At 39.4% G+C, this 24,784-nt stretch overlaps 1 protein-coding gene across 2 annotated transcripts in view; it reads right to left on the bottom strand.

Moving 5' to 3' along the window:
- The window catches only part of SLC12A1 (solute carrier family 12 member 1), a 92,750-nt gene that overhangs the window by 51,052 nt on the left and 16,914 nt on the right, over positions 1-24,784 (bottom strand). The window contains exons 3-13 of one of the 2 annotated variants that reach the window (XM_072148243.1): positions 21,866-21,988; positions 21,309-21,384; positions 16,274-16,369; positions 13,283-13,422; positions 11,532-11,642; positions 8,835-8,946; positions 7,576-7,703; positions 6,689-6,773; positions 5,365-5,516; positions 2,593-2,700; positions 627-750 (exon numbers count right to left, since the gene is read on the bottom strand). In XM_072148243.1, coding sequence (XP_072004344.1) covers positions 627-750; positions 2,593-2,700; positions 5,365-5,516; positions 6,689-6,773; positions 7,576-7,703; positions 8,835-8,946; positions 11,532-11,642; positions 13,283-13,422; positions 16,274-16,369; positions 21,309-21,384; positions 21,866-21,988 — 1,255 coding nt within the window. Of the gene's footprint in view, positions 1-626; positions 751-2,592; positions 2,701-5,364; positions 5,517-6,688; positions 6,774-7,575; positions 7,704-8,834; positions 8,947-11,531; positions 11,643-13,282; positions 13,423-15,418; positions 15,515-16,273; positions 16,370-21,308; positions 21,385-21,865; positions 21,989-24,784 lie in introns of both variants that reach the window. The other variant, XM_072148244.1, reaches the window with a different exon arrangement.

Raw genomic sequence — 24,784 nt, 5'->3', positions numbered from 1 at the left:
CACTTGTACAGAATTGTTTGGCCTGTTGCTGCTGTTGGTTCGAATAAAGAACTGTAAATTACTTTTATGCACAATATTGCCTTTGGTCCCTGTTACAGCTGTATCACCATCAAGGTCGCCCCATCTATCTTCCAGGGACACATACTACAGACTCTAAGGGTTGCCCCAGGGAGAACCAGTACCAGGCTGTGGGACAGCCCTCCGGTCCCCCATACCAAGCACCGTGACACTAGCGTGCCTAGGCCGCAACTGCCTGCCACGGTATTCTGGGCCCCGGCTGCCTCCAAGCCCCAAGAAAAGGCTAGGCTCCGGTGGGGGATGTTGCACATCCTCTAGCTCCTCATCCCAGCCTTCTCCAGACCTAAAGGTCCTACACAGGTTTGTGTCAGGAGACTGGGAGTGAGAGAGAGCAGTGCATCAGGACAGCAGTCAGGAGGGTCCGGCAGTGCAGGATCTCTAGCTAAAAAGTAAGTCTTATAGTCCGAAATATCAGTATATCAGATATAGTATGCAAAAATCTTACAGTTTTACTACAGGCCTTTAGACAGGCAATGGATGAAGGAATCTTTAACCATGTGTCCAACAAATTACTATTTAGGATTACATTAAATATGGAATTCACTAACCAATCAGGATAAAGGCCACTGCGATGATAAATGTAAGAATGTATCCTCTGATTGGCTCGTTGTTCTTCCCGTGTCCTTTAGCGAAAAAGTGAAGTGCTTTGTAAATGTTATCCTTGCAGAGAGCCTGTAGGGAAATCAATACACGGACACTTAACTTATTTCATCGCAATAAAAATGTCCTAGTCCACTATATGACCCTTCATCACTGAGATGATTCACTGTCCTGCAATGATTACAAAAAAGCTGCCATCATAGGTTGCATTAAACTTTATGGGTACAACCATATAATATTTAACCAGATAATCATTGAGACTGAACCTTTTGAGGACGCAGTGTAAAATTGTTAACATCTTGTGTAATTTGAAAGGACCTTAGTGGTGTTGATTGTACTACAAGTGGCTCTCTCAGGCTTCAGAACTAATATTACCTGCTATTAACCCATCACCTGAACACTCCTTCCCTGGGCATGGAGGTCACAATGTTCTGTGTCTACATGGGGAGCTAGTTCATTCTTGCATTGGTGCAGATGCTAATTACAGGCCGACAGATTGTCTTTAATGACTGCGTGAAATGAAATAATAATGTACAAATCCTATAGAGTAAATGAAATCCATTCCAGCGCTGACCTCCAGTTGTACTTTCCCTTATGTCTCCCAGCAGAGACATACATTTATTATATATTATATCTGGTTTGTGAAAGGTCGCAGTTAGCTATTACTATTTGCACTAAAGAAATCACATTTTTTTTTGCAAGTAAATAAATGAATCAGTGATAAAATTGTAACGTAGTTATTTACTGTAGTTTTTATTCTACTCAAGACCAAAAGCTAAAAACGAAGCAATGATCAGCCAATTATGTGAGGGTTTGTAGTATATCACCAGCTGTATATACCGTATTTTTCGGACTATAAGGTGCACAAAAAAAATCCTTTGATTTTTTTCATAAATCAAAGGTGCGCCTTATAGTCCAGTGCGCCGTATAGATGAACCGCACTTACAGACAACAGCTGCCTTGAACTGTGCACAGGTCTGCCACCTGCTGGTCATTCATCCTTATAATCAGATGTGCCATATAATCAGGTGCGCCTTATATATGAACCTAGACGTTTTAGCAGGCATTTATTGATGGTGCGCCTTATAATCCGGTACGCCTTATAGTCCAAAAAATACTGTACCCTGGAATACTTGGGACCTTGCTCCAGTTTTCTGTCGGACTTTGCACCTTCTTTCATGTGCAAACACAGGTATCTAAGAAATGTCTGCACCACATATGTGTCGCATACGACCCTTTTGTGTCATGGCTGCACTATACTTGATGTAACACAAATTTCTGCACTGAAATGGGCATTAGGGTGCTCAGTCAGACCTTGCGCCACATTTATCATGCAGTGTCCGACAGAAGTGTGTCCACCCTCTATGTTAAAGGTGCTCCAAAAACAGTTGGTGCGCTCTGTCAGAGCAGAGCTGGGAGTCCAAGATTCATGCAGAACATGCGCCACAAATCATGAATCTGGCGCCCTCTGCACTATAGACAGGGAAACTGCACATAGTACAGACTGCTTTTAGTAAATATGCCACACTGTTTCACTGTTTTATGCAGAACTCACTTATTTAGGCACTATCTGTCTATATGTAGAAATAGACATTATTTGCAGCACCTATTGTTTACGAACAAAGGTTAATGGAATCAGCTGTGTGTATGGGTCCATAGAAATTAATTTATCCACATGCTTTCTGTTCAATCAACATATCACCCTTTGACAAATCCACTGCTTGTGTGTATGAGGCTTAGGCCTCGCATTGTCTGCTTGTTTGGAACATCCGCTTGAATGCTCAGAAACAGAAATGAACAGTTGAATAGTGTTATATATTCTTAGGCTTCATGAGATTACATTGACAATATTTTCTCTAGTAAAAATACAGTATAAAACATATAGAAAGTGATAAAACAGCATATCTCCTGTACCTGAAACACTTTAGGTGCACTGACAAGTGAGGCCAGGGCCGAGGACAAGGTGGCTGAGAAAATCCCAGCAATGATCAAGGGGCCAAATCCTGATACCATACTCATCACCTAGAAAAACATCAAAGGCAACAATCAAGCTGTGTGTGATATTGTGACCATCCTGAGACAAGCTAAAAAGAAGAGAATCTGAAACACTGAACATAATAACTCTACCCGAAAAGGTCACTGAACAATTACATTTCACATCTTTCTTCTCTTTTCTAATGATAATTACATTGGTAGCTCTTGCACTACCACGGCCTACAGTATATTCACTTGGGTGTTTCAATTATTGGTCTTCCTAATGTCCCGAGCTATTCTACTCTAGAATCAATACCCCGTGCATACAGAGTCCAATGGGTCATACAGTGATATCTTGTGATCATATAGGATCTGAAAAAGTAAACGGCTGTATGAAATCAGAATAAGATTGTGTTACCTTAAAGGCTTCATGTACTTGAATGGCAATCTTACAGCTTTGTCTACATAAAGCAAACTAACATCAATGATGTCATCAATGGCAAATCAGCTCTTTATCCTTGAATCACTGATCATGTAAAGCCAGGGCCATGATTGGGGGCAAATGTTCAGGCAGAACCTTCTGTAGTCAATTACAATGGGGGTCATTTACTAAGGGCCCGATTCGCGTTTTCTCAACGTGTTACCCGAATATTTCCGATTTGCGCCGATTTCCCCTGAATTGCCCCAGGATTTTGGCGCACGCGATCGGATTGTGGCGCATCGGCGCTGGCATGCAAACGACGGAAATCGGGGGGCATGGCCGAACGAAAACCCGACAGATTCGGAAAAACCGCTGCATTTAAAACAAAAAATCTGTCGCGGAGCTTGCACTTACCTTCACTCAGCCCGAGCCGGTGAACTCCAGTGCGTTCCGATGCTTTTCAGCGCAGCAGCGCCACCTGGTGGACGGCGGAGGAACTACCTTAATAAATCCCGGCCGGACCCGAATCTAGCGCAGAGAACGCGCCGCTGGATCGCGAATGGACCGGGTAAGTAAATCTGCCCCATTGTATGTACATGGTGATTTTAGCATTGCACCGCGGATCATCTTTCATCACTTCAAGGACAAATGTTCATACAACGGCTCCTTCAGCCATTACAGTGTGTTTACATGACATTTAATTTATGATTTGTATTCTACATTTTTTAGCAGTTTTCTCCTCCTTGTACTATTCTCATCACTTGTACTAATGATTCATTCAAGTTTTGTTTAAACATCAAAGACTATTTCCATATGCTAAAAATATTTCTGAACTATCCATAGTATGGTTAGATCCTGTCTCATGGATATGCTATTGATAATTTAAGCCTCTAAAATGACTTTAAAGTGAACCTTTTTAGATGGTGACAGGTTCCAGTGGCCAATGCTATGCTGATTTTAAAAATGCTTTTGTCAGCATTCTGTATTATTTCAATAGCTTATAATAGTTTAATTTACATTACCTGGCTCCCTGCCCGCAGCGCATGTGGTAAGTCCCGGGGGGGGGGGAGGTGCTGCAGCCTGTGTGTGCCTGTTTCCCCAAATGCTTTCTTCCACTACTCCACAACATCCCCTCCCTCTCCTGCCAGCTCAATGCACATGACAGAAAATAGGGGGGGGGGGGGTTGAGGCAGCTTCATGATTGTGGAGGGAGGAGACTGACACAGCCTGCAAGTGCTTCTTCCCTGGGGACTTTCCACATGCTGCTGGCAGGGATCCAGGTAATGTCAATTAAAGGGAACCTGTCACCAAGTATCTCATTTTCACTAAAAACAGGTTGCAAAAGCTCATTACAGTTGCATTGCAAATATGCCATTCTGCCTTCCCTAAGAATTTGCAATACAATATAATTGTGTGTCATAACTTACATTGTACCCTGACTTAATCCTCTGTGTAGTCCCAGGGGTTGGTCTTTGGTTTAGATGCATTTCAAAAAACTTGTCTGTGCTGCTCACTCCTCAGCTCTCAGCCCCCACTGTTGTGCTCCTGTACAGCTCCCCTACTGATGTCATCTCACCAGGCTGTGAGCTCTATGAAGGAGCAGGAGGGAGGAGCTGTACAGTATCACAAAGGTGAGGGCTGAGTAGTCTGCAGCACAGACAAGTCACATGTTGTTTTTTGAAATGCATTCCCAACCCCTAGGACTACACAGAGGATTCTCTCAGGTTGCAAAGTAAGTTATATTACATATATACAGTTATATACAATTATATTCTAGTACAAATACAAAGGCAGAAAGGCATATTTACAATGCAACTGTAATGGGCTTTTGTGACCTGTCTTCAGGGAAATGAGGTCCCTGGTGACAGCTTCTCTTTTAACTATTATAAACTATTGAAATGATTCAGAATGCTGGCATAGGTATTTTTAAAATCAGCACAGCATAGACTATTGGAACTTGACGCCAGCTAAAAATCACATTCCTGGTGGCAGGGTCCCTTTAAACTTAAATAAACGTAACAGAAGTGCCATATATATGTAGAAGTGGTTCATGTATCCTTATCTTATTCAAGATGTTACTTTTATGGTGAGGAAGAAGTTAATTCTAGAATGAAGATTGGTTCCTGAAGGAATTAATGGATACTGTTTTGCCATTATGAATTATATTGACCGTTGAAAAGCTAAATAGAAAGTTATTGGCAATAACGAAAATAGGCTATAAAATGCACCATTATGTTTTATGCCTAATACAATGTGCGATGCCGTTTCAAAAGCCAATGATCAATACTCACTTGAAAGTTATTCATCAGCCCATAGTTACATTTCTGATATTCACATATGGAGAAATCATAACCAAGGCTGCAGGCGGCAGATCCATTGCAGTTTATGGCAGAAGTGATTGTATCATTGATGCTTCCAGTGGCATCACGTACTACTGAGGCGGCTGTAGAGTAAAACAAACACAGGTTTATTGTTTTCCAAATGCAAATGTTATGTTATTTCTATTCATAAAAAAAACAAAGGAAAATGAGAAGCAGGATAATCAAAAATGTTGTAGATTATGGAGACCAGTTCTTTGTTTTCAGGTATTACCACATGAAGTACGAGCGAGTTTACTTCCATTTATTGAAATTCAGGAACATCACTCAGATTTTGGCTGCAGTGCAGGGAGGACGAGGTATTGTTTTTGGACATTATCAGGGGGGGAAGTTATGAAGATGTTCCCCCCAGCCTAGCTAAACCTGCGCCCCAACTGGCCCACATGGTGTGGAGGTGGCTTAAGGGGGGGAGTTGCAATACCTGGCTGACTTTTTAATGACTATAGAAGGTATAAGGGGGAATCTAGCAGGCATGTGTGAGGGAGAATGGGCTGAAATATACATGATTTATGTGGGGCCTGAATCTTCTGGAATTCAGTCATGTCCAGGGTGACATGATTTGGTTCTCAATAGGAAAGCAGGTAGAATGTTAAAGAAAAAGGGATGAGTTTTTTCTTGTATTTCGACTTACTTATTCTGGTTCTCTTTATAGTAAATACTTACAAGAGTGGATTATAGTTTCATTATGTCGCTATAAATATTCTTACATCACACAATTTAGAACCAATACAGTAAAGACATTTTGCATGTGCTCCAACCCCCCCATCCATATACAAAATGTATAGTTCATGTGATCAGAAATGCATATCATACTCTGTTTGTTTCTAAAGCTTACGTATTAAATTTGGCTTCCAAGAATCTGATCAGATGTTTTTATTTTTATCTTTTGTATTGTTTTTTTTTACTGTATAGTGATATGTCAGCAGTGTATCATTTCCAGATCTCTTTCGCAGGATCACCCACAATGACTTCCGTTTAATGGCTTGTGCTGGAAGGGGGGGTGTTGACCATAGGGACAAGTACAGAACATCGGAGTGGGAATCTCTTGCTACCTAAATGAATGGAGCAGCATGTTGCATAGATATGTTGCTGCTCCAATCATCTCTACTGGACTGCGACGAGCGCAATTTCATATGTGTAACTCAATTTTTTACTATTGCAATTAAATTCCTATTACTGATTAATTTTGCAGCAAAACAGTAAAAGATGGATATAGTAGATGGATATTGTTACTCACCTGCACAAATAGCTACTCCTAAATATGCAATAGTTGTGATAAAGATGGCCAGCATGGTTCCCTTTGGAATAGCATCTTGTGGATCCTGACAAATAAAAATTACAGTATATATATCCAGAATTGTTATTTCATGGGAAATATGAGTATTTAATGTGGTGGTAAAATAACTGGAAAATATAGAAATCTCCCTGCCTTAGTATGAAATAAGAACGGGTTGTATTCATATAACTGGCATTTTAAAACAAATTTGCTTTTAATTAGCAATAGTGGTTTGTTAATTGCTTTTAACAGAAATTGGCAGTAAACCAAAATGTCATGAATTGTGAAACCGTAATGAAGCCAATAATCAAAAGTACAGGATAAGTGTACATACATCCGCCTACTTATGGAGAACCCGCGTTAAGAAGCTTGGTGTTATGTGTATAACGGCTCATTCAGAGGGGCCTTTCTTTTTTTTTTTTTTTTTTTTTTTTTTGCGAATGGCACACTGACTAATTGATTCTTATGGGTCTGTTCACACATCCATTATTTCTTTTATGGATGTCCAGACAGTATAAATTGCAGCATGCACCATTTGTTTCTCAAATGCGGACAGCGACCTCCATAGAAGTCAATATAAAAAAAACGGATGGCACACGGATAACATAAGTTTTTTTTCCCAAATGTTGCTAGGCCAACTGGGCAAGGCAAAAAGTGGATTAGAAACCCATCAGTTTTTTTTGGCGGACGTAAAAAAAAAAAAGGATGCAGATACAATATGGACAGGACATGGACCACATTTTTTGTGGATGCACAGTGGACACTCCCATCTGAAGGAGCACTAACTGTTCTGTCCCTGGTTATTGATGTTTTGTGCCAGGTTTTGATCCAAATTTAAAAAACTGTACCTCCAGGTCTCCTGATATGTTTGCCCCTGCAAGAATTCCAGTCGCTGCTGGGAAGAATATAGCAAAGACAGAAAAAAAGCCTTCGCCGCTCCTGAAGTCTGGACCAAAGTTTTCAGCAAATATTGCAGCTAAAATAAAAAGTGTGGATGTTTATTAACCCGCAATGTAGGAGCATAAAGATAGTGATCAGTAAAATTCAGACAGGAGAGCTAAGAAACCTGTAAACTGGATTTAGTCATGTCTGTAATAAGTGTAAGTATTTGAGTTCATGTATTATTGTCTGTGACTAGTTCTTCACTGACTGTAGTTTGTATCCACTCAATGCCATAAAGGTATTCATGGTGATAATCCATACTGAGCCATATCAAGATAGCCAGAATGTTTTTTTGTGGTTTCTATTCATCACAGTTCACACAGCCTGAAATGAGGCTCTAAACTCCAAGGAAGATTCTAGGAATTTGGAACTAACAATTACTTTCTTATGATAGTGACTGAACGCTGAATGATAGTGTGAACATTGGTGTGATGACAATTTCTACTTTATAGCTAAATCAGAACTAAGCATCAAATTAGTCTTTGTTCTATGTGACTGGATTTTACCTGATTTAATATGAAATAAATAATTTTAATTAAATACCAGAGTGCTGGAGCCACATCTGTTATTTCTGAAGCTATGTATCAGTTTGTTCCGCTGACAACCTGCTAATTCCACATGAAGATACTATGGGGGTCATTTACCTTTTCCTTCCATTGGTGTTTTTGCGCCTTTTGCTGCATAATGGCTGTTTTGCGCCTATTTTGTGCTTTTTTGAAATGTTATGTCTCAATTTGCTGTGTGTTTTTGTGCCTCTTTCCAGATATTGGCGCCCGATTGATAATACTATTGTGTCTATTTGGGCACAAATAATTGTGCAATAACACACCAGTCCTGACCATGCTTAGGAAAGGCAATAGTATGATTTGCGCAACACATTGCGCCTTTTTTAAAATTTGCGCTTAATAAGGTGCAAAAAACCCTGCATTTGACAAAGAGCCAAAACGACAAAGACAAATAAGGTGCAAAAAATAGACTCACAACAGGGGCAAAAAGAGCGCAGACAAGGGGGAAATAAGATAAATGACCCCCATGGTTTGGACTTTTTTTCCATTTGTAAGACATTGCCTACTGATGTTTGCCCGTCTGCCGCTAATATTTATCCAAATAAAACATAAGGCCATTTTATATTACGAGTTGATTCGTAGCAGCCTATATACTTCACCTTGATAATTAAAAAATCCTCTTGCTCTTTTCTCCTCTGTTGTTGGAATAACCGTTCCGATAAAGAAGTTGACAATGGCCACCAGCAATATAACCAGCAAAACAATTTGAGCCTTAAAGAAAATAAGATATCATGGTGTAAGATGATACATAAGCCACATATCATTTTAATCTGCATTGTGAAGGTGTTAAGAGACTCCTACAAAGTGGGTTGGGGATTGGAGTGTCAGCAAAGGAATGAGGGGGAACGGGAATTCCTAGCACCATAGTTCACCACCACTGTTCTAGACACATTTAGTGGTAGGGCAAATGTTAATACAATAACAATAATACAACATAATAATATTACTTTAGATCCGTAAAACAGGGCTTCTTTTCCTACAGGGTAAGCCACAGTGATCACCAAATATCCTCATAACTATAAAACTTCATGGCAAAACTAAAAATGTACCCCCATACCTATCCTGCAAAAAAAGAGTGGGAAGGGGATTCGGGAATTGTAGATGAAGAATTTTGGAAGAGAATTTACATCCTTTAAAAATTGGTTAGAACTGATTAATAGAGTAAAATGTTATGAAAGGCAACACTATCAAGATATAGGGAAGTGGGATTACTGGGTAAAAATTTGGGAAAAAATTTGAATTAGAATAGCCCAGTAGAATGAAAAGAGTGGATGTTTCTTTTTCTTAATTTATATTTTCTTAATATTTATTTTTTCCATTTTTACCTCTTTTAGAATGTTATCTGTCAGTCAGCTCTGGGAGGGAGGGGTTGGGTTAAATAATACGGAAGGTTTTCGCAGTGATGTATTTTTATCTTTTATGAGTATATCAACAAAGCAGGTTAAAAAAAGTCTTTACATACAGGTTTATATATATAAGTAAAGGACAAAAGAGTCATGCTTTGATGGTCCATTGCAAGTTACACAACTATAGTTGTAAAGATTGAGTTTTATGATCCATTAGTATCCTATTCCTGAGTAAAACCATCATGATGCAAAGTTCACATCACAAGATTCCCCTGAGATGGCTTTCAATAGTATCTCAATAGTCAATAAACAAGCTGACGTCACATTTGCCTCTGGTATACTGATGTAGCTATCATTCAATAGTTGCCTGGAGAGTAGCATGCTCTTGTGTGGGGTATATCAGGGAGGAAGCATTCTTTGAAATATACACTCACCGGCCACTTTATTAGGTACACCTGTCCAACTGCTCGTTAACACTTAATTTCTAATCAGCCAATCACATGGCGGCAACTCAGTGCATTTAGGCATGTAGACATGGTCAAGACAATCTCCTGCAGTTCAAACCGAGCATCAGTATGGGGAAGAAAGGGGATTTGAGTGCCTTTGAACATGGCATGGTTGTTGGTGCCAGAAGGGCTGGTCTGAGTATTTCAGAAACTGCTGATCTACTGGAATTTTCACGCACAACCATATCTAGGGTTTACAGAGAATGGTCCGAAAAAGAAAAAACATCCAGTGAGCGGCAGTTCTGTGGCCTTGTTGATGACAGAGGTCAGAGGAGAATGGGCAGACTGGTTCGAGCTGATAGAAAGGCAACAGTGACTCAAATCGCCACCCGTTACAACCAAGGTAGGCAGAAGAGCATCTCTGAATGCACAGTACGTCGAACTTTGAGGCAGATGGGCTACAGCAGCAGAAGACCACACCGGGTACTGAGGCAACAGGAAACTGAGGCTACAATTTGCACAAGCTCATCGAAATTGGACAGTAGAAGATTGGAAAAACGTTGCCTGGTCTGATGAGTCTCGATTTCTGCTGCGACATTCGGATGGTAGGGTCAGAATTTGGCGTCAACAACATGAAAGCATGGATCCATCCTGCCTTGTATCAACGGTTCAGGCTGGTGGTGGTGGTGTCATGGTGTGGGGAATATTTTCTTGGCACTCTTTGGGCCCCTTGGTACCAATTGAGCATCGTTGCAACGCCACAGCCTACCTGAGTATTGTTGCTGACGGTGTCCATCCCTTTATGACCACAATGTACCCAACATCTGATGGCTACCTTCAGCAGGATAATGCGCCATGTCATAAAGCTGGAATCATCTCAGACTGGTTTCTTGAACATGACAATGAGTTCACTGTACTCTAATGGCCTGCGGCAACTGTGTGATGCCATCATGTCAATATGGACCAAAATCTCTGAGGAATGCTTCCAGCACCTTGTTGAATCTATGCCACGAAGAATTGAGGCAGTTCTGAAGGCAAAAGGGGGTCCAACCCGTTACTAGCATGGTGTACCTAATAAAGTGGCCGGTGAGTGTATGTACAGCAATATAATTTACCAATTCTTAAGGAAGTCAGCCTTCCTGCATGTGACCGATTACATTAGGAAAAGACTGTCCTACCGCAAACTTGGGCAGGAATAGGACCATCTCTATTTATTGTGTCTTAGACAGTCAGCTCATGCACATGAATGGGTATGGGTACGTTATAGCCGCTGAAACAACAGCTAGCACACGGCCCCATTTCATGTCCATGTGCAGGAACACTTACTTTGAGACACTACTTACAATTCTGCCATATGTATCTATACAAAGATGTTCTTTCAGCTTAGCAGATACTTTGACCTGTAGTACGACCACCGTAGTATGACCACTGTAGTATGATCACTGATTGCACAATAAAGAGAAGTATACAATTCTGTATGTAGCCTTGTAGATTATCTCCTTACCTTTGCTTCCCACTCCATGCCTGCTACAGAAATGCCAAGCAGTATGATCACCGTTATTACCCCTACAATCCTAATATCATTCATTTCATCCACCATGATTGCATTATTGTCCTGTTGTAAAATAAGGCAGTGATTAGAAAGCATAGCACTGTCATAAACTATATCAACCAAACATGAAAACTCAAGCAGACATCATTCTTGCTAAAAACATTTGATCCCCCGTGGATGAATGCATATTATTCACTTGTCAAGCATTTGGCATTTTATACAAGGTTTATTATGCCTTGTTTGCTACTTCCTCCCTTCTTGCCATCGTCACATCACTTTTTTGGAGGCGAGGGGCAGGAATCAGAGAACCAGAATCCTGGTGCAGGTTATAGCCTTAAAGGGCCAGCTCGGCTATATAGCCTGGCGACTCCCAGCATCCCCTGCCGGATCTTCATGTCCTTTTACTTAAGTGAAAGCCCTCCGTGTTCCTGGGCGTTTCCAGATGCCTCCGTGTATTCTGTGATTCCCGTGTTCCTGTGGTGATTCCCATGGTGTTCCCGTGTCCCCGTGTTCCTGTATTCCTGTGGCGGTCCTGCAATCCTGTGGCGGTCCTGCAATCCTGTGGCGGTCCTGCAATCCTGTGGCGGACCTGCAATCCTGTGGTGGTCCTGTAATCCTGTGGCTGTCTGGTTATCCTGTGGCGGTCCGGTATCCTAGTGGCCTGCCAGCCGTCCTTCCGAAGTCCTGCCAGCCGTCCTTCCGAGGTCCTGCCAGCCGTCCTTCCGAGGTCCTGCCAGCAGTCCTTCCGAGGTCCTGCCAGCCGTCCTTCCGAGGTCCTGCTAGCCGTCCTTCCGAGGTCCTGCCAGCCGTCCTTCCGAGGTCCTGCCAGCAGTCTTTCCGAGGTCCTGCCATCCCGAAGTCCTGCCTTCCTGTGGTGCTGCCTTACCTTGGTGCTGCCTTCCCGTGGTACTGCCTTCCTGTGATCCTGCCTTCCCATGGTCCTGCCTTCCCGTGGTCCTGCCTTCCCCATGTCCCTACCTTGGCTGCCACCGCGGGTCTAGTTGCACTCATGGAGCAACCTGGTGGCTCCCCGCCACAGAAAGTCCATCCCGCTTTGCAACAGGCTCTGGTGAAGACCAGGAGTCCACTTAGACTCCGCTCCCGGGTTGCGACTGACATCGTTATCTCCCACGATGGTCCTCAGAGTCCACAGACTTTAGTCCCAAGGGACTATTTCCCATAGACTGTGACAGTGGCATATTAACAAAGTCTCAGAAATTCCAACTTTGTGGATTGCTAACTTTGGAATCAAAAGAGTATTTGCAAGTCTGATTTCTGAGATAATTCTGCTCCTCTTTGATATGCTACATGATCACCTTCCCATTGGAATACTCTTCATCCAATATGGTGGCAATGTTCTGGGCATAACCTCAAAAAATAGGTCCCCTTACCCATTAGTTCCTGGGGCATTCACATGTCATTTTGAAATATGGACTTTTTACTCATCCTGTGTGTGTCAAAATATGCCTATAATTTATTGACCAAATATATTGCCCTTTTTATCACCTTAAAAACACCAGCAGTCTGTCATTGTCTTTGAGGTAATTCAAGAAGGGCAATAAGATGGTGAATCTACTGGCAGAAGCTGCAAGAAAGTCATCAAGATTCCATAGTTTATTGCTATCAAGAATCATTAACCAAGTAAGTAATTCAAGCTAAGAAGAAATACTTAAATCATATTTTCCATGGGTCATAGTATTCACCTTTAGAAGATCCACAACCGTTTCTGAGAAACCAACCACATACATCGCAACAGCAACAGCATTGGCAAAAGCAAAGATAAGTCCGATAGATCCACCGAATTCTGGTCCCAGGCTCCTGGAAATAAGATAATATGCTCCACCTAGAAGAGACAGTAACTTTGTTTAGGAAACTACTTTTAGGAGTGTTAGCTGAGTCACTCAAATTGTCAAGTTTCATGAACAGACAGTATGGTCTCTGGATTGGAATTTTTGTACTGTAAAAAGCTGAAACGGGAGCTCTCATCTTTCTGTTATGATTGGCTCTACATTGGGTATTTGGCCTCCTTCTCTCTTTGCCAGTCTCTTCCTACGTCACATACTGAACATGCCAGGAAATGACTAATCTATGCTTAGACAAGAGTTGTTTTAAAAAGTTAGCCATTAAAGTTGTTCCTGTAATATTTCCTGTAGTATATTCTTTTTTTTTATTCTGTTAAACATTTAACCATGAATTTCAGATGTAATTGTTATTGCCTGTAGATACAAACACAGAGTCCGGTCTGTCCATAGAACTTGAAAATTGGAGTCACCCTTTATACCTGTAGTTATATGAGTGCTCTTATTTCTACATTTAGTCTGGCAGACAATAGATATTGATTACCAGCAGAGAAGCTGGTGATTATATTAGGATTTCAGTTAAGGAATTTGTCTCCATACTGTTGTGGGAATTAATGCACTTACCTGTTTTCACTATCCATCACATTTTGGTTATTGTGAGACATGTGAAAAAATTATTCCCTGGTTAAATATTAAATATTTGGTTGGTTTATATTATAACTAAACAATTAAATATTTTTTTCTATTTATATTTGTATGATATTTCATAGATATCATGTAGGCTCATATATGAATACAAGTGTATGTATGAACTGGAAGTGTGACCAATACCCAATCTGGCTACTACACCACCTCCAGTCTTTGGGTTTACTAACTGCATTAAAGCCTATTTTTAGGGAATAATTCTTAAACATGAAGTAAAGGGGTTTTCTCATTGTTACTAGTAAATGGGACTACAGTTCCCTGGATGGACGGCCATTTGTTCAGATGTCAAGTAACCAAAAAAGGGTTGCACCACTAAATAAATGCAACATCTTCTTCATTCTCAGGATTGTTGTGGCCCCAGACAGAAATAAAGTGATGACATAACCTAATGAAATGCTTCCACTTTATACAATGAGAAAGTTCCTTTATTGAATCCAAAAAATCACATATACTGAACATGAATGAACTCATTTATACTTACCTTATATGAAAAGTAGCCCACCAACCAGCTAGTAAACCTACCACTTATCAAACCAACTTGCATGTGCATTACCCATCCTGTATAACTTACAGTAAGGCTATTTGGAATCCAGCTGAATAGATTTTTCTCCCATAATAATCAAGGACTAATAAGTCTTATGTGTTTTTATCCCAAGTATTGGTCCTTGTGCCTACTTACCTTGACCTAATGAGACTGGTAATGTCATATCAATATAATATTGTCAAATCTGTGTTCTCACAAATTAAAGAACGTTACGATTCTAACATTTTAACACCAGGTCTAATGTAACAATAACATTGTGATCCCTATTATATAAGCACTATGATTAGATGTTATGCTCAGCCATTTCCTTTGGTCCACAGACAGATAGGCCACCTCCTCTGTGAAATTTTAGGGGAACAGCATTTAAAAATGTAAGGGCAGCTTTTTAATCTTCAAATAGATAAGAAGTTAGGTATTCTCAGAAATGGCCTAAATTTACCAAGCAACAGTGTTCTTAACAGCCCCTGCCATTGAGAGCATGTTGCTGATGCAACCCATTACCATCTTCAGCACTCGTGAGGCTAGTGATTGGATAGAACAATCACATGGTATCAACATTATTCATAAGTGAGTTATATTTTGTAAGTTGATATTTTAAATAAGTGAGCTTGTAATGTTTTATAACAATCACTTGGATGTGATATAACAATAAAAACAGAAGGGAGACCTATTGTAGACCACCAAATGTAGCATAAATCTAATATCTGATAGTTTTGGATGAAACCACTATCTATCAGAAATGTGTTTACTGAACTAAATGTGTCTTTTTAACTGTAATCAAATGTACTTACCTCCTCTGACAATACCATTGGTGCATATAGCTGACATGGAAAGACCGGTCAGTGTAGTAACCACCACACTGAGGCAAATGACAACCACTCCAAGACCTGAAAACAGTAAAAAACTTTAATTTACCTGCATCTAACATAAATAATGAACTTCCCCTGGAGTTATGCTGCGGGAAAAAAAGATGGCTGTTTGGATTCCTGAAATGCACTGAGACTATAGTCACTTACCTTACTAGTATCCAGGTGGGGTAAATTTACCAAAGTATTCCAGTCTTGTGACTGTGCCAATTGAAACTTGTTTTTTGTCAATTGTCTCTAATAAATATACCCCTTGTTGGAGACACTTGTTCTTAAATGTATCTGAAGACATTATACGTACCATGAAAACAATAGTGGCAGTGATGCAGACCAATAAGTAGCTAATTTTTTCCGCTCAATGGACCTGAAATGTTCTCATTAACAATTGTGAAAATTATTACCTTCTATTTTTTATGTGGCCTACCTTTTCCACAGGAATATAATAAGAATAGAAACCTTCTCATGTCTTCACCTTGTAAAATGAGTGGAATAGACCAAAAAAGTCCAAAGATAATCTTTTCCTCCAAATTGTAAAACATGTTTGTTTTTTTTCAAAGTTTACAAATAACCTTTTTGTCTTTGGACTTAGCTATCCCTTTACTTTGCTCTCACAATGGATTTAGGCCTCCACTTTAATGATGTTACCTTACAATTAGTTGATCTTTTTTCTCCAAATCCAAAGGACCCAAGAAGACTTTCCAGAACTGAGAACAGATTAAATGAGATCTCCTACCTAGTCATGCAATGACTCGGTACTCTTAAGTATCCTTAACTCTTTACCTCCACGGACATAACCGTTGGTTGCTATTGCAGAGGTTGACAACCCAGTAATTGAGGTTACCATGGTCGCAAGTAAAATTATGATAACTCCCAGACCTGCCAGTAGTAAAAGAAAATGAAATATTTTATATATGCATCTTGTCTTTTAATTCAGCATAACATTGGGGACGTTGACACCTGGAGCCTGGGAAAAAAATACTGAGTTCTTGAAAAGTGCTCTACAGGAAAAAGTGACTGAGTACCAACTTGTGAAGAGCAGAGCAGTCGTTCTCACGTAAATCCTGAAATTAGGAACCTAGGAGAAAGGCTTAACTACCCACTGTTCAGCCGCGTTTAAAATCCTGAAATAAATTCATCCTCTTGTCTCATTTTTGCTTTATACTCCAGTCGACGCTAAAAAAAAAGCCTCCAGCAAGTCAAGTACGTGATTACCTTAAAATAATGAGATTCTGAACTGGAATTGACCTTTAGAACGTTCATGGCTCATATTTTATTACCTCCTCTGACACATCCATTTGTGGCAATTGCAGAGGTGGACAGGCCAGTTATAGCAGTTACTGTCACAGCTAACCCGATGATAATGACACCAAGACCTCAGTGGAAAGAGAAAAATACAGTCTGTTAACTATTAAAACTTATCTCCAATTGTGCTATGTCTATAGCATCCCCTTCCAATAAGCCTACAACCTCTACTTATAGAAATTCTACACTTGGTACTACTTTTCTTTCATAGGGCTCAAGATGGCCAAATTTTCCCTTAATAAGGGATCAGGGAGATAGAAACTAAATGTATAATTGAAAAATGATGAAAAAATGCTTAAAAATATTTAACTCCAAAAGAAGCCATTAAAATTTAGCAGTAGATAAAACCATTGACAGAACTATGGTTCTTAATCATAGAATAAAATATAAGGATAGGACACCTATTAAATGTCACCTATTTTGGCAAAGAAACACAGTAATAGGTGTAGTTACCACATACACTTTATATATAAATGGTATATAAATGGTATGGTTATACAAATGATGTAATGATATCAAGATATGTTGAAATAACATGCATTGCACTATTAGTTATTAGCCAAAATAGACCGTATTTAGCAGGTGCTTTCCTAGAAATTGTATCAGTAGAACTGTAAAATTTCATTGGATTCCATTGGAATGTTGTAATTTGTTAATATCCTTTCTCTATCCTCATGGGGGAGAAATCATATAAGCTTGTTCTGCTGATTTCTAATTATTTCAGTGTTATGCATGAAGAGCACACAGACTAAATGATTCCTAAAAGCTATACAGACTGACTTTTCAAAGACTGTAGTTCCACAGAAAAAAACATTTTTGTCCATTTTTCAGGCCTAGTGCACCCATGGAAATCAATAGATCAGTAAAGAGCAGTGATACTTGTAATGGCAGCCATTAAAATTGGAAACTCTCTTTAATTTGGAAAATGATGGTGCATAAATGACTGCCCTACGTCATTCCTATTATGCCAGAGTTGGATTATTGCAGATCACTGAGCTCTGACTTATTTAAGTCGTATTTGCATGTACATTTTATTTTTGGTCCTTTGTGACTAAAGTGACCACGGGGCCATTAATATTAGTTTTTCTTTTCTTTTTTCTCTTTTGTGCCTTTTTCTGTCCTATTTTGCCCAATTTTTTCGCTGCCTCAGGTTTTTCCTATGGATCTAATTAGGACAGTTGCACTTTTTTGGTGCAAACCTGCTGAACTGCGCCCACAGTTCCTTGCAAATAATGGCAGGTATTAATGGCTTTCCGCCAGTTTGTTTTTTTTCCTTGCTATGCCTGTTGCACCATATTTATGAAGTTTCGGCACATCAATTTTTCTCCTTTTTGGACAATCACACTTTTCATTTTGGTCGCTCAATTTCGCTGCAGCTTGGGAATCCCAATACTTTTTCGGCACTCCTCAGTTAACAACAATTTTTTGGGCACAATTTTTGTCGCACACTTAGACCCACATAATGCAAATCTGCAATGTTCTATTTCAGATTCATGAATGTGGAGTCATGTGAGACCTTCTTAGTTTTGAGCTAATATCTTTTTCAGTAATATTAGAGGAGTTGGTTTTATGTGAGCACTGAATTCTAAACCTATATATACTCACTATATCTTAGGCTGTATCATCCCTTAATATGGCTGTGCCTACAGGAGAACTACAATATTATCATCCTTAAACATACCGCACCAGCCATGTAAACATAATCTTAAGCAATTTCAACAGAAATGGCTACAGGACATTATACATGTTTATAAGGCTAAACTATTCCCCTGAGTTACAGATTCAAAGCAATTTTGGTAAAAAATAAACTTCCGCAGAGAGAGTGATTGCCAACACAGTCCTGTTCATATGAGATTGAAATGCTAATGTTAAATTAAGGAGCACATGAGATGTTTACTACTACTAGAAGCTGATATCACGTCAAAGTTAACAATTTCATCACTGCACACAAGATAAATAACTTCTAAGAGGAAAATCCTTCTGGCTTTACTCACACCTGGGAGCGAAGTAATACTTCTTAATGACCCAAATAAGTTACCAAACTGCCCTTAGAAAACTAATTGTGCATGAAAGCCCTAAGCAAAGAATTGGCAGGTTTCAAAATGCTCCCTTTTTATGGCAGGACAGAGACGTGGCTGTACCCCTGTGGCTATAAGGTTTCATTTGATATGCATCATAAAATCACCCAGCACTTATTTGTCAGGCACAACATATGCTAAAGTGCAGGCCAGAGAAAATGAGAATTTTTCAATCGGTAATATTTGTCTTTGGTAAGAAACAATCTTTCTATACATCCCAAATGACCCAATTCTATTTTACTGCTCCGGCATAAGCTATTCTCATTAAGAGAATGATGAGCGCACAATTAAAATGTGCCAGTGGGTAAGAATGTCCTTATGCCACCATCGCTGCACATTGTGCAATTAGGAGGATGTATGGGCAAGATCCTGCTTCTCAATACTAAGGTCACAAAGGAGGCTTATTCTTCACAGATTGAGAAATTAATTCCTCTTTTTTTATGTAACGAAGGCTCTTTGACTGATTTTCTCATGTGGAATTATGAACTTTTTCATTTTTGAACACAGTCTTAGCATAACCTGAATATGTGTCATGCTCTATATCTATAACACTACCAAGGGTTACTGTTGGGAAATATTAATGTAGCTAAATGCTGATGGTAAAAAGAAGGGCTTGTATGAACAGAGGGGACCTTTCCAATATACTTTTGTTATCAATAATGGGAAAAAGTGTTGTTTTTCCCCTTGTTATAAAGGAAACGGCTTCCAAATTCAACTGGTCAATCATGGATTAACTCATATGATGTGAGTAGGTTTGGAACATGACTAAACATGGGGGCAGATATATTATTGACTTAACGGTTAAAATCTCCGCCTCCTTGACTCTATACAACCAATTTACATCTCATTAGATGTACTTCTCAGGTGGATTTTCTTGATCATTCCTCCATACTGGGTCATGAAAGAGACATGATCTGAAAGGTGTTCGGTGCTTGACAACATACCCGTATATACTCGAGTATAAGCCGACCCAAGTATAAGCCAAGGCCCCTAATTTTACCACAAAAACCTGGTAAAACCTATATTTTTTTACTCGAGTATAAGCTGAGTTTGGGTTTTCAGCACATTTTTTTGTGCTAAAAACTAGGCTTATACTCGAGTATATGTGTTACTAGAAGTGGTTTATCAGATCAGTTTCTGCTGACAGGCTCCCTTTAAATACAGTTGTGTATATTTTTATGACTTATGAAGGGTGCATTACTGATCTGCTAAATTGTTACAGAGGACAGTTGTTTACATTATGACCAACCATATGGGCTTCCGGAATCATATTAGAGATTTGCCATGTTTTTTTGCGAGTTTTTATTTATTGGATTTGTGCTCTCCATGTGTATTTCATAAATCGAAAATTATTATGGTGATTTGAAGATCTGAAGAACATATATGTGGATCTTCCCTCTGTGATAAGACTTTGTAATGAGATGATTATACACTGTCGGTAGCATCGCTGGGCCCTGGTGAGATGGTGGAAACCATATAATACTTAATATCCAATCCATCCATGACCACTGTCTACTGAGTTTAAGAAATCCCTTTATTTTAGACATACAGCTCCATAAATCTGCTGAGCCCTTTCTGCTGTATAAGGTTCCCTGCACATATGTAGGACTGGCAGTGAATTTCTCACGTGAATTTATGTACAGAACCTCCAGTGTGTATTGCTTTGATGAGATGAGATGTACATTTAAAAAACCTCAGTATATAAATTTTCTACTCTGAATCCACTGAAGATTTCCTCTTTCCCAATGGAAGAGGAGAAATTCTATGTAAAATTCAAAATTCAAAGTTCTTCATGCAGCTTCACCTTAGATTTTATGGTGTGGATAAGGTATAAAGGAGTATGCAGCTTTGTGAAAGGACCATAGTATGCACTACCTGCAGATGGAATCAAGTATTTACCGTATTCTGTTTCTAGTTTTGGATGGGGATAGATGGGTGTATAATGTTCATAGTTGAAATTCCTCAGCAAGGAAACTAAAACAATACAGGATGGATTGCACACCCCAAATCCATAGCATTGTTAACTTTCATAACATTTTCTGGAATTAAAAGCCTCAGTGAAACTAAGGGTCCACAGTGGGTTTATTATAGCTTGTAGATAGGATTTGTATAAATCTCTTCCACTTTGCTGCTAGTGTAAATCTGCTAACCCGCGGTGAACCGCAGGGGCATAATTTAAGGGGCTGCAGAGGGTGCAGTCGCAACCGGGCCCAAGAGGCTTAGGGCCCCATAAGGTGTCACTTTGCCATATGAGAAGACTAGTACTATAAACAATACATTATAGTCGGGGGCCTGGCACAGACTTTGCACTGGGACCCATCAGCTTTAATTTACGCCACTGGTGAACCGTCTCTGTGTGTCCCCAACTGTATGCTGCACTATTGTCCCTTGAAAATAATCAATATACCAGCCGGGAGATACGAGTAAACACTTACCAATTCCTGCTTGACCGACAATCCAAGAAAGACGAATGAAAAGCATCACACCCCATATATTCAACATGCATCTGACCTATAAGAAGACAAAGAGAAAACATATAAACCACCGGTTTTCAATTGATGATATTACAAATTGCTACAAACATTGGAACATTAAGATAAATTTACAATTTCTTTTTGCTGTAAATGTACATTAAACTTGTTGCACACTTTAGAACAAAGCCTGTATGTGCTATGATTTATATTTTTTCTTTTGATAAGTAGCACCTTACTGCTACTGTAAATGGCAGTGGATTAACTTATCTTCTACTGTCGGCCTAACTGAGCCTTATTATGTCAGTTTCCACAATGCACCATTCTGGAGGGACCTCACAGAGCTTGAAATGTATTTTTGTCACCTAATATAATGTGACTGTAGCCAAACAAACAACCTCTCTACTAGATGAGGAAATGAAGACATTGAACAGGTAATATTCTTCACCATTGACTATTATTAACAATGATGTAGTTCTTTAACGTAGACTGCCTATGTTTTTATATTAGAGTCAACTCACCAATACACCTTTTATCCATCCAAATTTTACAAATCCTCCTTTTTGTGGTTCTTCTTGATTCTGATCTTCATCGGCCAAGGCACCTTCTCCATTGGAAACTGAGCCAGGAGTCACTGCAACATCCTATGCAATTAAATGAAATGTAGCATAAAAAATCAAAGTTTTTATTTTAAACAAAAATTTTAAGATTTTTGAATTGATGCTATCTGATATCTACTCTGAGGACCACTATGCATGGCAGGCGTTAAGGGGTAGCAAGTTGGGCATTTGTCCAGGGCCCCCTGTCCTAAGGAGGCCCCCTGCATGTTTTATGGACAGAGGATGTATTGCTCTTGTAATACCCCTTGGTTAAATGCCCCTTGGTTAAATGCTTATCATCTATCTCCTGTCTATATATCTACCATCTATTTCCTATAATTTGTCTATTTCTTATCTATATATATGTCTGTCTAGCTTTTTGTCTATCTATTTATCTATATAACTTCTATCTACTTATCTATCTCCTATGTATTATCTGTCATATATATTTCCTATCTATTTATCTACCTATCTATCAATTGATCTCCTATCTCTTTTCTACTCTATGGGGCATATTTATTAGGGCCTCTGTGCCACATCAGTGGTGTAGAAGCCCTGAAAAAATCACAAATGCTAGCTTATTGGGGAGTGAAGGGGGAAGCGGCCACGAGCGCCGATGTATGATATAAATGCACCTATCTTTCTATCTATCTTTTATAATCTATCTAGTTATCTAAATATAATCTATTTTATATTTATGCATCTGTAACTCTATCATCCATCTATAAATCAATATCTTTCATACTTATCTTCTATCATCAATCTACCAATCACGTGTCTATCTCCTATACAATTCTCCTACAGTCCCATATTACAGATGTCCTTACCATACTACTGCTTGTAACTACAAGGTGTTATTATTGTGCAGGGCTAAAAGGAGACTCTTAATGAATGTGACTGTTCATAAAATAGTTTTATTTTGGGACCCCACTGTGTCTAAAACCAGCCCTGCCACCATGCGCAATGGATGTGACCACAATCTGCCTGCCCCCCCCCCCCCTCCTTCCTAAAAAAGGTTACAAACATGTCTAGAAAATTCTCTCATTTACCTGAATATACTGTACATTTCCAGCCTAATGTGGCTATGGTCCATGTGACTACTTGATGATACATATATACATATATATATCCAAGTTAGTATATTCACCTATTTCACATTAATTAACATTATCGCTATACAACAGTTTCACAGTTTAGGAAATACATATTCTCAGATCTAATCTATGGCCTAGCCATGCTTAGTGTCTGGTATTGAGTTATAGCATGTTCTATAGCAGGTCTAACTATTAATAATAGTGATAATGATCTAAGAATACAATTAGGGAAAATGTCAAATTCCCTTATGTTGTCCTGTAGTATGGATTATGATGATATACTATGTTACAGGGGATAATATTCATAACTGGACCCTCTGCTCTATTATTATATATATATTACATATAGTGTAAATGGATACAGTATATACTGACCACAGTCACTGATATTCTGTGGTGAGATGTCAGTGTGTACTGAAGCCATTGGGTCATTAACATATCAAAAGGCTTTGAACAGTAAGAAGCCACCATGAACCAGGTGTGAGATTCCCTGCACCCACTGGGGTCTATCCTAAGAGGGTCTTAGGGTGGAGGTATAAGGGGGTGGGCAGGGACTACACACAAGGATATTTAAGCATGGTAAAAACAGAAATCAGTCTCTTTTGTCTCTTGCTCCTGACCCCCCCCCGGACGTACAGCACTTAACAAAGGTACAGGTCATATATTGTGTGTGCTTTCTGTGTATGTATATAACTTTATAAAAGTAATTATAACATAGTACTTATTATAATATAGTAGACTTTATACGTGTACCTATAGATATTCCAGGTGTTATGTGTTTTACCATATATATACATAGCTAAGTGTTTACAGTGAGTGTGTATATATTAGTGTAACTACATGTATAACCTATAGCCGTATCCCATTCACACGTGGATCTGTGCCCTGCATGTGTATTGGAGTAGATATATAGATGCTATTGTGCATGAGTCTCTATATGTATATGTACATGTGTATGGTCAGGTACTGGATGTAACTCCTGCTTCAGGGTACATCCAGGAGTTTCTGTAGTGTTAACTATATATTGTATATACATACACATTACTGTGTCCGGGAGAGGTCAGGAGAAGAAGGTTTGTCTCTATGTATTTTGTATTGTATTTTATGTAGTTACTTTGTCACATGTATGTTGTTAGTAAAGTCTTTTTGTATATAAGTATCTGCGAGGGTTGTATGTTATTCCTGTGATATATGAAGGACTGGATGGGTGCTTATGGTAAATAGCACAGACTAAGGGGCTGGACAGAACCACTGTAGCCTAGAGGAACTGAACAGAAACCCAATCCCTTACCCCCTTTATCAATGGCGAGCCAGGCCCAAATGTCATGATCCATCTATATTAGGATATAGTGGTGAAATTGTTGTTATACTGTGAACTTAGGTTACTAGACTGGGTAGGTTCGGACAGGTAGCACAGTTTCATCTGAGGCCTAGTATGAGTGTGATTATTGGCAGAGAATCTATATGAGTTCAGTTCTTAGGATTCTGGTTGTTTTCTGTTATCAGACCCTTGTGAGGTGACCCTGGTGTGAGGGTCTTTGCTTTGTATAGTCCTTAGTACAGGAGTAACACAGATCGCAGGGATACAATGACTGGCAAAGTGGAACATGTGATTTTTGAAAAGTTGAGTAAATGTAGTTCGTTTAACCCTGTGTTATCTAAGAAAGAGGAATCTATTGAGCTGCTATGGGAATCCCTGGTAGAGCAGGCGAGTTCCTATGATAAGTTGCATATTGCTAAGCGCAGT

The sequence above is a fragment of the Engystomops pustulosus genome, chromosome 4 (genome assembly GCF_040894005.1).
Source record: "Engystomops pustulosus chromosome 4, aEngPut4.maternal, whole genome shotgun sequence".
Classification (NCBI taxonomy): Eukaryota; Metazoa; Chordata; class Amphibia; order Anura; family Leptodactylidae; genus Engystomops; species Engystomops pustulosus.
Note: the sequence above shows the minus strand (reverse complement) of the source record. Positions and strands in the feature narration are given on the sequence as shown.